This window comes from Lepidochelys olivacea (assembly GCF_965140295.1).
Source record: "Lepidochelys olivacea isolate rLepOli2 genome assembly, chromosome: 5".
NCBI classification, from domain to species: Eukaryota; Metazoa; Chordata; order Testudines; family Cheloniidae; genus Lepidochelys; species Lepidochelys olivacea.
Window position 1 is genome coordinate 1,207,862 of NC_140415.1, and position 12,604 is coordinate 1,220,465.

The 12,604-nt window shown below is 59.8% G+C and overlaps 1 protein-coding gene across 4 annotated transcripts; it reads left to right on the top strand.

Moving 5' to 3' along the window:
- The first annotated feature begins 858 nt into the window (after positions 1-858).
- Positions 859-11,944, top strand: LOC311520394 (beta-1,3-galactosyltransferase 5-like). Of its 4 annotated transcripts, XM_084627792.1 has the most exons (3): positions 988-1,037; positions 5,566-5,767; positions 7,256-11,944. In XM_084627792.1, the coding sequence occupies exon 3, from the start codon at positions 7,898-7,900 to the stop codon at positions 8,930-8,932; it is 1,035 nt and encodes a 344-aa protein (XP_084483918.1). In that variant the 5' UTR covers positions 988-1,037; positions 5,566-5,767; positions 7,256-7,897; the 3' UTR covers positions 8,933-11,944. The 4 variants fall into 4 exon arrangements, with proteins under 4 accessions (XP_084483919.1, XP_084483918.1, XP_084483917.1 ...); XM_084627793.1 differs by lacking the exons at positions 988-1,037; positions 5,566-5,767 and adding an exon at positions 859-924; XM_084627791.1 differs by lacking the exon at positions 988-1,037 and having other exon boundaries at positions 5,504-5,767.
- The last annotated feature ends 660 nt before the right edge of the window (positions 11,945-12,604 follow it).

Below are 12,604 nucleotides of genomic sequence, written 5' to 3' on the forward strand. Positions count from 1 at the left end.
ACAGGCGGTCTGAAAGCCCCAGGACTCTCTGCCCCCTGGCCCCCTTTGCCCACGGGCTCCTCGGGCCCCTCCAAGAAGCCCAGCAGCTCGGTGGGTCCTGGTTTCCCCTCACACGCCTTAGCAGCGGGGGTGTCCGGGGCAGGCCCGTAGGCCGCAGAGCGCCTGCCCTCGGGGAGCCCTGTCAGCCTTGGGGGCGAGCTGGGTGGTGGGAAACCCGCCCCCAGGCTGGACTCGGGGCAGCGCCCCACACAGGCTCCTGGGGGCCCCCCCAGTTCGGGGTTCCCGCTCCCTCTTCTCAGCCCCGCCAGGACCCGCACGCTGAGCCCCGAGCCCCTCCCCCGCCTGAGGAGAGTCCGCCCCGCCCCTCAGCCACAGCGCGCGCGCACCCAACGGCCGCTCAACCTCCCTCTCCGCTTCCCGCCCAAAGCGCGCGCCCCACGACGCCCGGCTCGCTCTCTGATTGGCCACGGCCGCGGCAATATTGAAGCTCCTCCCCCCCTTCCAACCTAGTTAATCTGAAGCGCACGGGCCCGCCCTTAGCATCCTGATTGGGTAATCGGATCCCCCTTCCTTCAGGCCCCGCCCTGCCGTTTGGCCCCGCCCACTCCTTCAGGACCCCACCCCCTTCCCAGAGACCCCTCTCTGGATTGGTCCGGGGGATTCTAATCCCGCCCCATATCCGTGGCTCCTCCTCGGATTGGTCAATGCTCCCACGTCCCGCCCCTCCTCCTCGGACTCTTCTTGGATTGGTCCAGATTCACTGTGACCACGCCCTTTCCAGCCCGTTCCTCCTCGGTATCTCTCCGGATTGGTCTAATCTCGCTCCGGCCCCGCCCATCCCTAGCCCGCCGAGCCCCCATTGGCTGTAGTCCAGCGCCGTCATTCACTCGAGCTGGAGCAAAGGTTGGACGAGGAGCGTGTCCCGTAAGTAACGCCGAGCCCCTCCCCCCCGCGTGACGGCTCCTCGAGTGGGAAGCTGGTACCCGCCCCCGCGAGCCTGGAGCCGGGGGGGGAGCAGGGGTGCTGCAAAGAGCCGAGTAGGGGTGGGCCGAGGGGTGCTGGGGGACAAGGGGGAGGGCTAAGAAGAGCTGTGGGGGGGCAGGGGTGCTGGGGGGACAAGGGGGAGCGCTAAGAAGAGCTGTGTGGGGGCAGGGGTGCTGGGGGGACAAGGGGGAGGGCTAAGAAGAGCTGTGTGGGGGCAGGGGTGCTGGGGGGACAAGGGGGAGCGCTAAGAAGAGCTGTGTGGGGGCAGGGGTGCTGGGGGGACAAGGGGGAGGGCTAAGAAGAGCTGTGTGGGGGCAGGGGTGCTGGGGGGACAAGGGGGAGGGCTAAGAAGAGCTGTGGGGGGCAGGGGTGCTGGGGGACAAGGGGGAGGGCTAAGAAGAGCTGTGGGGGGGCAGGGGTGCTGGGGGGACAAGGGGGAGCGCTAAGAAGAGCTGTGGGGGGCAGGGGTGCTGGGGGGACAAGGGGGAGGGCTAAGAAGAGCTGTGGGGGGCAGGGGTGCTGGGGGACAAGGGGGAGCGCTAAGAAGAGCTGTGGGGGGGCAGGGGTGCTGGGGGACAAGGGGGAGGGCTAAGAAGAGCTGTGGGGGGCAGGGGTGCTGGGGGGACAAGGGGGAGCGCTAAGAAGAGCTGTGGGGGGCAGGGGTGCTGGGGGGACAAGGGGGAGGGCTAAGAAGAGCTGTGGGGGGGCAGGGGTGCTGGGGGACAAGGGGGAGGGCTAAGAAGAGCTGTGGGGGGTAGGGGTGCTGGGGGCCAAGGGGGAGGGCTAAGAAGAGCTGTGGGGGGCAGGGGTGCTGGGGGGACAAGGGGGAGCGCTAAGAAGAGCTGTGTGGGGGTAGGGGTGCTGGGGGACAAGGGGGAGGGCTAAGAAGAGCTGTGTGGGGGGCAGGGGTGCTGGGGGGACAAGGGGGAGCGCTAAGAAGAGCTGTGGGGGGCAGGGGTGCTGGGGGGACAAGGGGGAGGGCTAAGAAGAGCTGTGGGGGGCAGGGGTGCTGGGGGACAAGGGGGAGGGCTAAGAAGAGCTGTGGGGGGCAGGGGTGCTGGGGGACAAGGGGGAGGGCTAAGAAGAGCTGTGGGGGGGCAGGGGTGCTGGGGGACAAGGGGGAGGGCTAAGAAGAGCTGTGGGGGGGCAGGGGTGCTGGGGGGGCAAAGGGGGGAGGGCTAAGAAGAGCTGTGGGGGGCAGGGGTGCTGGGGGGACAAGGGGGAGGGCTAAGAAGAGCTGTGGGGGGCAGGAGTGCTGGGGGGACAAGGGGGAGGGCTAAGAAGAGCTGTGGGGGGCAGGGGTGCTGGGGGGACAAGGGGGAGGGCTAAGAAGAGCTGTGGGGGGCAGGGGTGCTGGGGGGACAAGGGGGAGGGCTAAGAAGAGCTGTGGGGGGCAGGGGTGCTGGGGGGACAAGGGGGAGGGCTAAGAAGAGCTGTGTGGGGGCAGGGGTGCTGGGGGGACAAGGGGGAGGGCTAAGAAGAGCTGTGGGGGGCAGGAGTGCTGGGGGGACAAGGGGGAGGGCTAAGAAGAGCTGTGGGGGTAGGGGTGCTGGGGGACAAGGGGGAGGGCTAAGAAGAGCTGTGGGGGGGCAGGGGTGTTGGGGGGACAAGGGGGAGGGCTAAGAAGAGCTGTGGGGGGGCAGGGGTGCTGGGGGGACAAGGGGGAGGGCTAAGAAGAGCTGTGGGGGGGCAGGGGTGCTGGGGGGACAAGGGGGAGGGCTAAGAAGAGCTGTGGGGGGGCAGGGGTGCTGGGGGACAAGGGGGAGGGCTAAGAAGAGCTGTGGGGGGGCAGGGGTGCTGGGGGGACAAGGGGGAGGGCTAAGAAGAGCTGTGGGGGGCAGGGGTGCTGGGGGCCAAGGGGGAGGGCTAAGAAGAGCTGTGGGGGTAGGGGTGCTGGGGGGACAAGGGGGAGGGCTAAGAAGAGCTGTGGGGGGCAGGGGTGCTGGGGGACAAGGGGGAGGGCTAAGAAGAGCTGTGGGGGGGCAGGGGTGCTGGGGGACAAGGGGGAGGGCTAAGAAGAGCTGTGGGGGGCAGGGGTGCTGGGGGGACAAGGGGGAGGGCTAAGAAGAGCTGTGGGGGGCAGGGGTGCTGGGGGACAAGGGGGAGGGCTAAGAAGAGCTGTGGGGGGGCAGGGGTGCTGGGGGACAAGGGGGAGGGCTAAGAAGAGCTGTGGGGGGCAGGGGTGCTGGGGGGACAAGGGGGAGGGCTAAGAAGAGCTGTGGGGGGCAGGGGTGCTGGGGGCCAAGGGGGAGGGCTAAGAAGAGCTGTGGGGGGGCAGGGGTGCTGGGGGCCAAGGGGGAGGGCTAAGAAGAGCTGTGGGGGGTAGGGGTGCTGGGGGACAAGGGGGAGGGCTAAGAAGAGCTGTGGGGGGCAGGGGTGCTGGGGGGACAAGGGGGAGCGCTAAGAAGAGCTGTGTGGGGGTAGGGGTGCTGGGGGACAAGGGGGAGGGCTAAGAAGAGCTGTGGGGGGGCAGGGGTGCTGGGGGACAAGGGGGAGGGCTAAGAAGAGCTGTGGGGGGCAGGGGTGCTGGGGGGACAAGGGGGAGGGCTAAGAAGAGCTGTGTGGGGGCAGGGGTGCTGGGGGGACAAGGGGGAGGGCTAAGAAGAGCTGTGGGGGGCAGGAGTGCTGGGGGGACAAGGGGGAGGGCTAAGAAGAGCTGTGGGGGGCAGGGGTGCTGGGGGACAAGGGGGAGGGCTAAGAAGAGCTGTGGGGGGCAGGGGTGCTGGGGGACAAGGGGGAGGGCTAAGAAGAGCTGTGGGGGGGCAGGGGTGCTGGGGGACAAGGGGGAGGGCTAAGAAGAGCTGTGGGGGGCAGGGGTGGTGGGGGGACTAGGGGGAGGGCTAAGAAGAGCTGTGGGGGGGCAGGGGTGCTGGGGGGGCAAAGGGGGGAGGGCTAAGAAGAGCTGTGGGGGGCAGGGGTGCTGGGGGGACAAGGGGGAGGGCTAAGAAGAGCTGTGGGGGGCAGGAGTGCTGGGGGGACAAGGGGGAGGGCTAAGAAGAGCTGTGGGGGGCAGGAGTGCTGGGGGGACAAGGGGGAGGGCTAAGAAGAGCTGTGGGGGGCAGGGGTGCTGGGGGGACAAGGGGGAGGGCTAAGAAGAGCTGTGGGGGGCAGGGGTGCTGGGGGGACAAGGGGGAGGGCTAAGAAGAGCTGTGTGGGGGCAGGGGTGCTGGGGGGACAAGGGGGAGGGCTAAGAAGAGCTGTGGGGGGCAGGAGTGCTGGGGGGACAAGGGGGAGGGCTAAGAAGAGCTGTGGGGGGCAGGGGTGCTGGGGGGACAAGGGGGAGGGCTAAGAAGAGCTGTGGGGGGGCAGGGGTGCTGGGGAACAAGGGGGAGGGCTAAGAAGAGCTGTGGGGGTAGGGGTGCTGGGGGACAAGGGGGAGGGCTAAGAAGAGCTGTGGGGGGGCAGGGGTGTTGGGGGGACAAGGGGGAGCGCTAAGAAGAGCTGTGGGGGGGCAGGGGTGCTGGGGGGACAAGGGGGAGGGCTAAGAAGAGCTGTGGGGGGGCAGGGGTGCTGGGGAACAAGGGGGAGGGCTAAGAAGAGCTGTGGGGGTAGGGGTGCTGGGGGACAAGGGGGAGGGCTAAGAAGAGCTGTGGGGGGGCAGGGGTGTTGGGGGGACAAGGGGGAGGGCTAAGAAGAGCTGTGTGGGGGTAGGGGTGCTGGGGGACAAGGGGGAGCGCTAAGAAGAGCTGTGGGGGGGCAGGGGTGCTGGGGAACAAGGGGGAGGGCTAAGAAGAGCTGTGTGGGGGCAGGGGTGCTGGGGGGACAAGGGGGAGGGCTAAGAAGAGCTGTGGGGGGCAGGGGTGCTGGGGGGACAAGGGGGAGGGCTAAGAAGAGCTGTGGGGGGCAGGGGTGCTGGGGGGACAAGGGGGAGGGCTAAGAAGAGCTGTGTGGGGGCAGGGGTGCTGGGGGGCCAAGGGGGAGGGCTAAGAAGAGCTGTGGGGGGCAGGGGTGCTGGGGGGCCATGGGGGAGGGCTAAGAAGAGCTGTGGGGGGGCAGGGGTGCTGGGGGGCCAAGGGGGAGGGCTAAGAAGAGCTGTGGGGGGGCAGGGGTGCTGGGGGGGCCAAGGGGGGAGGGCTAAGAAGAGCTGTGGGGGGGCAGGGGTGCTGGGGAACAAGGGGGAGGGCTAAGAAGAGCTGTGGGGGGGCAGGGGTGCTGGGGGGACAAGGGGGAGGGCTAAGAAGAGCTGTGGGGGGGCAGGGGTGCTGGGGGGACAAGGGGGAGGGCTAAGAAGAGCTGTGGGGGGGCAGGGGTGCTGGGGGGGCCAAAGGGGGAGGGCTAGGAAGAGCTGTGGGGGGGCAGGGGTGCTGGGGGGGCCAAAGGGGGAGGGCTAGGAAGAGCTGTGGGGGGGCAGGGGTGCTGGGGGGGACAAGGGGACGGCAGGGCGGGGTGCTGGGGAGGGCCAAGGAGGCATGCCGGGGAGGGCTAAGAAGAGCTATGTGGAGGGGGCGGGGATGCCGCAAAGGGCCAAGCGGGGGCTGGGAGCGGGAGGGGGGGCAAAGAGACACATGGGGGGAGGGCTAAGAAGAGGAGGGGGTAGGGATTACTCCTCCCTTGCACTCACCCTGTGACTGTCTCGCCAAGCCCAAGGGCCTGAGGCAGCAGCCCCAGTCGTTAGCCGCAGGGCAGGGAGGGGCCAAGAGGGCTCCTCGCAGTGACTCTGCTGCAGCCCACTGACAGGTGCTGGGGCGCAGCCCTGGGCATGGGGCAGCCAGGATGAGTCTGGGGGGCCCTCGCCTGTAAAGCCATTTCCTGTAACACCTGTGATGCAGAGGAGAGCGAACAGGTGAGTGATGCCTGCGACCAGGTGGGAGGGACGACAAGGGAGTCAGGGCTCCGGAGAGCCAACCCCGGGGAAGATAATCCCAGCAACTTGGAAGGGGTGGGAGAAGCCTGAGACACCAGAATGGCGGAGAGAAACCCGGCACCGAGAGTGGGTAAGAAATGAGAAAGGTATTTCCAATTTGATGTGACTGCCTCAAATCTTTGGGCCACAAAGACATCCCCACAGAACTGATGCTGTGTCTGAATGTGGCTCTCGCATGACCACCCATGGACTGTTGCTTTCCACTTTGCCCATCTTAATACCAGAGAAATTCTTCCCTCTGGGGAGCTCAGAGAAGAGCAACAGAAACTCTCAGTGGGTGGGAGAGCCCTAGTGGTGGAGCAGGACCCCCTGGTGCTAGGCACTGTAGGGACAGCAAAAAGAAGGTCCCTGCCCCAAAGAGCTTACAGTCTAAGGAGTAAGACAAGCGACAATAGATGAATGCAGATGGAGAGGGGAGCGTAACAAAACAGATGGTTCTGGTGAGTGTGACAGGCTATGGGCTCTGTATACCAGTAGCCTAATTCTTGCCAAGCATTTCCCTGGCAAAGGCAAGTTTGAAGGAGGCAATGAGGTGGTTTTGTGGAAGTTTACAGGAAGCACCTCCCTGGTGTAAGGGGCAATATGGGAGACCTGTATGCAGGTGCTATTTGGAAGGTCAGGAGCCCAGACAGCAATCAGGCCAGACCTCCCAACAGCAGTGCAGGCTCCATGTGGTTGCACTGTCCCACCCAAACAGCCATGCTGGATGGAGAGGAGGGAGAACCCATTGTGGCTTTGGCAAGACAGTGCCTGGAGCTGGAATGGTCCCTTGCCTTCCCATGTGACTGAGCTCAGGATCCCTTTCTTCTAAAACCACTGGACTCCACATTCCTGGTCTTGACCTTCCCTGACATCCTGTCACAATGGGCCTCATGCATCTTCTGCAAGTGACGAGCCCCTTGTTTGGGCTTGTGACTAAAGCACAGGACTGGGAGACAGCCACTTTCTATGTCCTGCTCTTGAAAGCACAGAAAAGGCTAATGGAACAGATTTGCCGTGTGAGTTCAGGACAGTCCCGGCCTCACTTAGTGCCTCAGTTTCCCTATCTGTAAAATCAGAGTGACAATCCTGTCCCTCGCATCAAAGAAACATGACAGTCAGTGTTAGTAAAGTACTTTGAGCTACTCAGACAGAAGGAGGTAAGAGGTGATTACTTATTTATTACTACAGTTACCCAGAGAACTCTGAGAAGAGGTGTTATAAGGGGGAAGAGAACACATAGGACCCCTTGGAGCATCACTGGCTGAATTCTCCTACTTCTGATCTCACTCTGGCTAGGGCAGGAGAATCTCTTGTCCATTATAGTATCTGGGGCCTGAAGATGCAGTCTCTTCTGCCTGGAAACGCAAGGTCTCCAATCTCAGGAGTTTGATTTCTTCTCTCTCTCTCTCTCTCTCTCTCTCTCAGGAAGCAAAGCCAGAGTGCAATGGGACAAAGCCCAGAAGAAGACACTGCAAGGAGTAACTGGATCTCCTGAGATTCTGCCATGACCTGCAGCGTTTCAAAGCTCTCTAGTCCCAGCCCAAGGGGAGACCATCAGCTGAGTCCATACAGCATTCATCTTACTTGCACTGAATCCACTCAGAACTATTCATGGCCCAAGAATCACAGTGGGGGCTTGACTTGGATGCTCCTGTCAGATTAGGCTTTGCAGCCCAGCATGAAAGGAGCCTATAGTCACTGAACAGCAATGATCCAGACTTGGTGTGAGATGTGTGTCCTGCCCCCCTGCAGTAGCTGGGTCACAGTGTCCTTTCTGACTGCTTTGCCCGTGCATGTTCCAGATGACCTTTCCATCACACCTACCCCGTGGTGCAGCACATGCATGAGGCAGCCAGTGACCCAGCTTAGTAAAGCCTCTTCCATGTGCTTCACTGGCTCTCTTGCTCAGGCTTGCCCTATGTGTCCTGCAGCTGACAGGCAGCGGGGCAGGAGAGATGCATGGTGCTGAGGAATTCCCTCCCTGCCTTGTCTTCTCTCCCTAGCCAGGCAGGGTTGGTATAATTGCTGGAGCTGTCGTGCTTACAATGCCTGTTGTTTCCTTCTCCCATGGCACTGATGCATCCGTGGTGCTTAAAAGGGCTGATCTGTGTCAGCGGCCTTCTCTCACTCATCCTGCTTTGGTGCCTGCTGGTCATGACAGCTGATGTCCAGAAGAGATGGCAGCTTTCCAGTCGCTTCCCCATCATCCAAGGGAAGCTGCCCAGAAGGTCTCGCTTTGGGGCCATTGAATCTGCCCAGAGAGGCGTGGACTTTCCATCTCTGTTCACTAACTCTCTCACAGATCCTCACTGTGAGCCTGGGCAGCTGCTCCTGATCCTCGTGACTTCAGCCCCAGGGAATTCAGAGCCCAGGCAGGTGATCAGGAGAACCTGGGCTGCCCATGAGGGACCGACAGCATACCAATGGCAGTCTGTGTTCTTAGTTGGCCAGTCTGCAGATGTTGGGGTAGCCCAGGGCATCCAGAGAGAGCAGCAGGAGTTTGGGGACATCCTGATTGGGAATTATCAGGACACCTATCGGAACCTCACCCTGAAGGTCATGCATGGGTTTAAGTGGGTGGCCAAGCAGTGCCGGCCCAGCTACATTCTAAAGACAGATGATGACTGCTTCGTCAACACAGACCGGCTGCCGGAGTTCCTGCTGGAGCACAACACTATTAAGACGGGCCTGTATGCAGGATCCCTCTTCTCCAGGGAGAAGCGGCAGGTCATCAGAGAGCCTTCCAGCAAATGGTTTGTCTCCAGGCAAGACTACCACCCAGATGAATACCCACCATATGCCAGTGGCATCGGCTACATCCTGTCTCTGGATGCCATTGAGCAGATCCTGTGGGCAGCAGAACACGTCCACCCCATCCCGGTAGAAGATGCCTACGTCGGCATCTTGGCTGAGAAAGCTGGGATCCGGGTGAAATCCAGTGCGCGCTTCGCCAAGCACAACGTGAGGTGGCGGGTGTGTAACTACCGCTACCTGATGGTAATTCATCACCTGAGCCCACATGAGCAGGAGGTGGCTAAGGGGAACATGCTACAGGCTCGGAGTGCCTGCCATGACAGTCTGGAGGTCACCAGGTGGAAGTGAGCCACTGCCAGGAGGGCTGGCAAGGGACGGGGCAACCTCATGCCTGTAGCACAGTCTGAAGGGGGTTATGCAACCGGTGCTCAGGGTTACCCCTACCCCAAGGCCCCATCCCAGGCTCTGGAGGGTGGTGAAGCACTGGAATGGGTTACCTAGGGAGGTGGTGGAATCTCCTTCCTTAGAAGTTTTTAAGGTCAGGCTTGACAAAGCCCTGGCTGAGATGATTTAGTTGGGGTTGGTCCTGCTTTGAGCAGGGGATTGGACTAGATGATCTGAGGTCGCTTCCATCCCTAATCTTCTATGATTCTAGGTCAGCCCCTGCCATGCACTCTTGCCTGGCACCCTAGCTGTCTTACCCTTCCAGTGTTATGGACTTCTAGAGAGTGAAATGGCCCTGCCTGGCTTGCCTGACAGGCAGCATCTTACTCGCCATGAGGTTGGGGCTGGGAGCCAGGAGCTCTGGAGTGGGAGTCCCAGCTCTGCTACTAACCTCAGGCCAGTGACTGACTGATCCTGTGCCTCGGTTTCCCCACCTGTAATGTGGGGATAACTATCTGACTCAGCTCCCAAGGCCTGTGGAGATTAATCGGTTCATGTCTGTAGGGCTCTGAAAAAGTGGTGTGGGAGGGGCCAAACATCATTAATACAGAGGGACTTAAGGTCTCGGTATGTCATGCCCAGCTGAGGCTCCTGCCATTTAGATGCATCGTGGCATGCTAGGACCTGTAATCCCCACAGGCTGGCTGCAGTCTGCCTCAGTTTGTGGCCAGCTGCTGGCAGCCCTTAGCTGAGCTAAATTGGAAGGTCCAAGGTCACCAGGACTTTTCTACCTCTAACACTACAGTGCCCTGGGGCGCAGGGCATGGTGAGCCCTGGAGCTGAGAGGGGAGGACACCAGCCATGACAAATGGGAGTGGGGATGGCCTCTGCCTCCAGAAGAGGACTCTCTCCTCATGCCCAGTGTCTCCAACCCTCCCACAGCTGAGGCTCTCACTGGCTGCTTTATGAAGGGGGGTTGCTGGATGTGTGACCTACCAAAAGAGCAGCATTACTAGCCTATCTGTATGCTGCTGGTGAGGCTTGAAAACAGCAGGGTAGCCCAGAACCCCTGCAGGGAGTGACCCTGATTTCCCCCATCTCTATCACCTTCCCATGGTAGGGGGATGGGACGGGACTTACCTGTGCTTGGTGCAATAGCACAAGCAAAATGAACTGCACCTTCTCATGCTGCATCTTTCTGAAGGAAGGCCCAGGATGGCCTGCACTTCACCAGCACCTGGGCATGCAGCTTGTTCAGGCTGCCAGGCCCCATGGGTGCTAGTGATGTGTGTCAGGTGTAAATGGTACTCGCTTTCCCGCTCAGTGCACACGGGGGACCCAGGTACCTGTTGTTCTAACGAGCCTGGAGCACTTTCCGGACTGAAAGGACACTAAGAAAGGGTTAATCTATGCAGAAGCTAACTACAAAATTGTATTAAGTAAGGGCTGGGCTCTGTTCCTTTCCCTTGGCAAGACGCTTCCCCTCTCTCTGCCTCAGTTTCCCATCCCCAGGCAGGGGGTGAAGCCAAACTCCCACTGATCTCCCATATCAAGGTGCTTTAGGTTGGATATTAGGAAAAACTTTTTCATTAGGAGGGTGGTGAAACACTGGAATGCATTACCTAGGGAGGTGGTGGAATCTCCTTCCCTAGAAGTTTTTAAGGTCAGGCTTGACGAAGCTCTGGCTGGGATGATTTAATTGGGGATTGGTCCTGCTTTGAACAGGGAGTTGGACTAGATGACCTCCTGAGGTCCCTTCCAACCCTGATATTCTATGATTCTCCTCCAATTAGCCTTGTGCAGAGTGCTACTGGGAAGGGAATAGCTGCTTTTACAAACCAATGCTAACCACGCCCACCTCCCTCAGCCCAGCCCTGCCCTGCCCGAACTTCCCTGGAGTTCAGCGATAGCAGTCAACTGGGGAGAGGAAGTTAGTCATGGGAGTGGGCTCCTGCCCCTTGGGCACAGGAAGGCTACAGCTAGTTAGCCTGTAGTGTGAGATATCCCATGGTTCCTGATTCCTGCCCCACCGTGCCTAGAAAGGGCTCCCCTCTGGCCCATCGAGGATAACACCCTCCTCTGGTGCCCAGCACTCAATCAGTGTTACTGACATCCCAGCAGCAGGTGCCAAACAACCCACACCAGCTCAGCCTGCCCCGCGGTTCCCAACCCTACGACCGTCCAATAGCGTTACCTCATGCTTTTGCCACTGTTGTGCAGCTGGGGTCCCCTTGCTGGGGGGACAGGCCCACCCAATTCTGCCTCCCAGCCTTACTGATGAGCTTAGGGCCCCTGAGCACATGATGCTGGACAGTTGCTCGGGTAGGGTAGGCCCGTGGCATTTGTGTAATCCCTGCTCCCAGCAAGGCTTGCTGCAGGGGAGGCTGGAAAAGAACTAGAGCCGCTGCAGGCCGGGGGCCTGCCCTTCTGCAGCAGGTCTTTGCGTCCAAGGCCCTTGGCTTTGGGAAGGGGGCTTCGGATAGTGCCGGTGCTCTGTAAATAATCTCAGGTTTCAGAGTAGCAGCTGTGTTAGTCTGTATTCGCAAAAAGAAAAGGAGGACTTGTGGCACCTTAGAGACTAACCAATTTATTAGAGCATAAGCTTTCGTGAGCTACAGCTCACTTCCTCAGATGCATATCGTGGAAACTGCAGCAGGCTTTATATATACACAGAGAATATGAAACAATACCTATTCCCACCCCACTGTCCTGCTGGTAATAGCTTATCTAAAGTGATTTCCAGCACAAATCCAGGTTTTCTCACCCTCCACCCCCACACACAAATTCACTCTCCTGCTGGTGATAGCCCATCCAAAGTGACAACTCTTTACACAATGTGCATGACAATCAAGCTGGGCTATTTCCTGCATAAATCCAGGTTCTCACATCCCCCCCACCCCCATACACACACAAACTCACTCTCCTGCTGGTAATAGCTCATCCAAACTGACCACTCTTCAAGTTAAAATCCAAGTTAAACCAGAACATCTGGGGGGGGGGGGTAGGAAAAAACAAGAGGAAACAGGCTACCTTGCATAATGACTTAGCCACTCCAAGTCTCTATTTAAGCCTAAATTAATAGTATCCAATTTGCAAATGAATTCCAATTCAGCAGTTTCTCGCTGGAGTCTGGATTTGAAGTTTTTTTGTTTTAAGATAGCGACCTTCATGTCTGTGATCGCGTGACCAGAGAGATTGAAGTGTTCTCCGACTGGTTTATGAATGTTATAATTCTTGACATCTGATTTGTGTCCATTTATTCTTTTACGTAGAGACTGTCCAGTTTGACCAATGTACATGGCAGAGGGGCATTGCTGGCACATGATGGCATATATCACATTGGTGGATGTGCAGGTGAACGAGCCTCTGATAGTGTGGCTGATGTTATTAGGCCCTGTGATGGTGTCCCCTGAATAGATATGTGGGCACAGTTGGCAACTGGCTTTGTTGCAAGGATAAGTTCCTGGGTTAGTGGTTCTGTTGTGTGGTATGTGGTTGTTGGTGAGTATTTGCTTCAGGTTGCGGGGCTGTCTGTAGGCAAGGACTGGCCTGTCTCCCAAGATTTGTGAGAGTGTTGGGTCATCCTTTAGGATAGGTTGTAGATCCTTAATAATGCGTTGGAGGGGTTTTAGTTGG

What these genes read in the sequence shown, in the direction of transcription:
- LOC311520394 (XM_084627793.1), top strand. Translation starts at nt 7,898, where the DNA reads ATGGCACTGATGCATCCGTGGTGCTTAAAAGGGCTGATCTGTGTCAGC.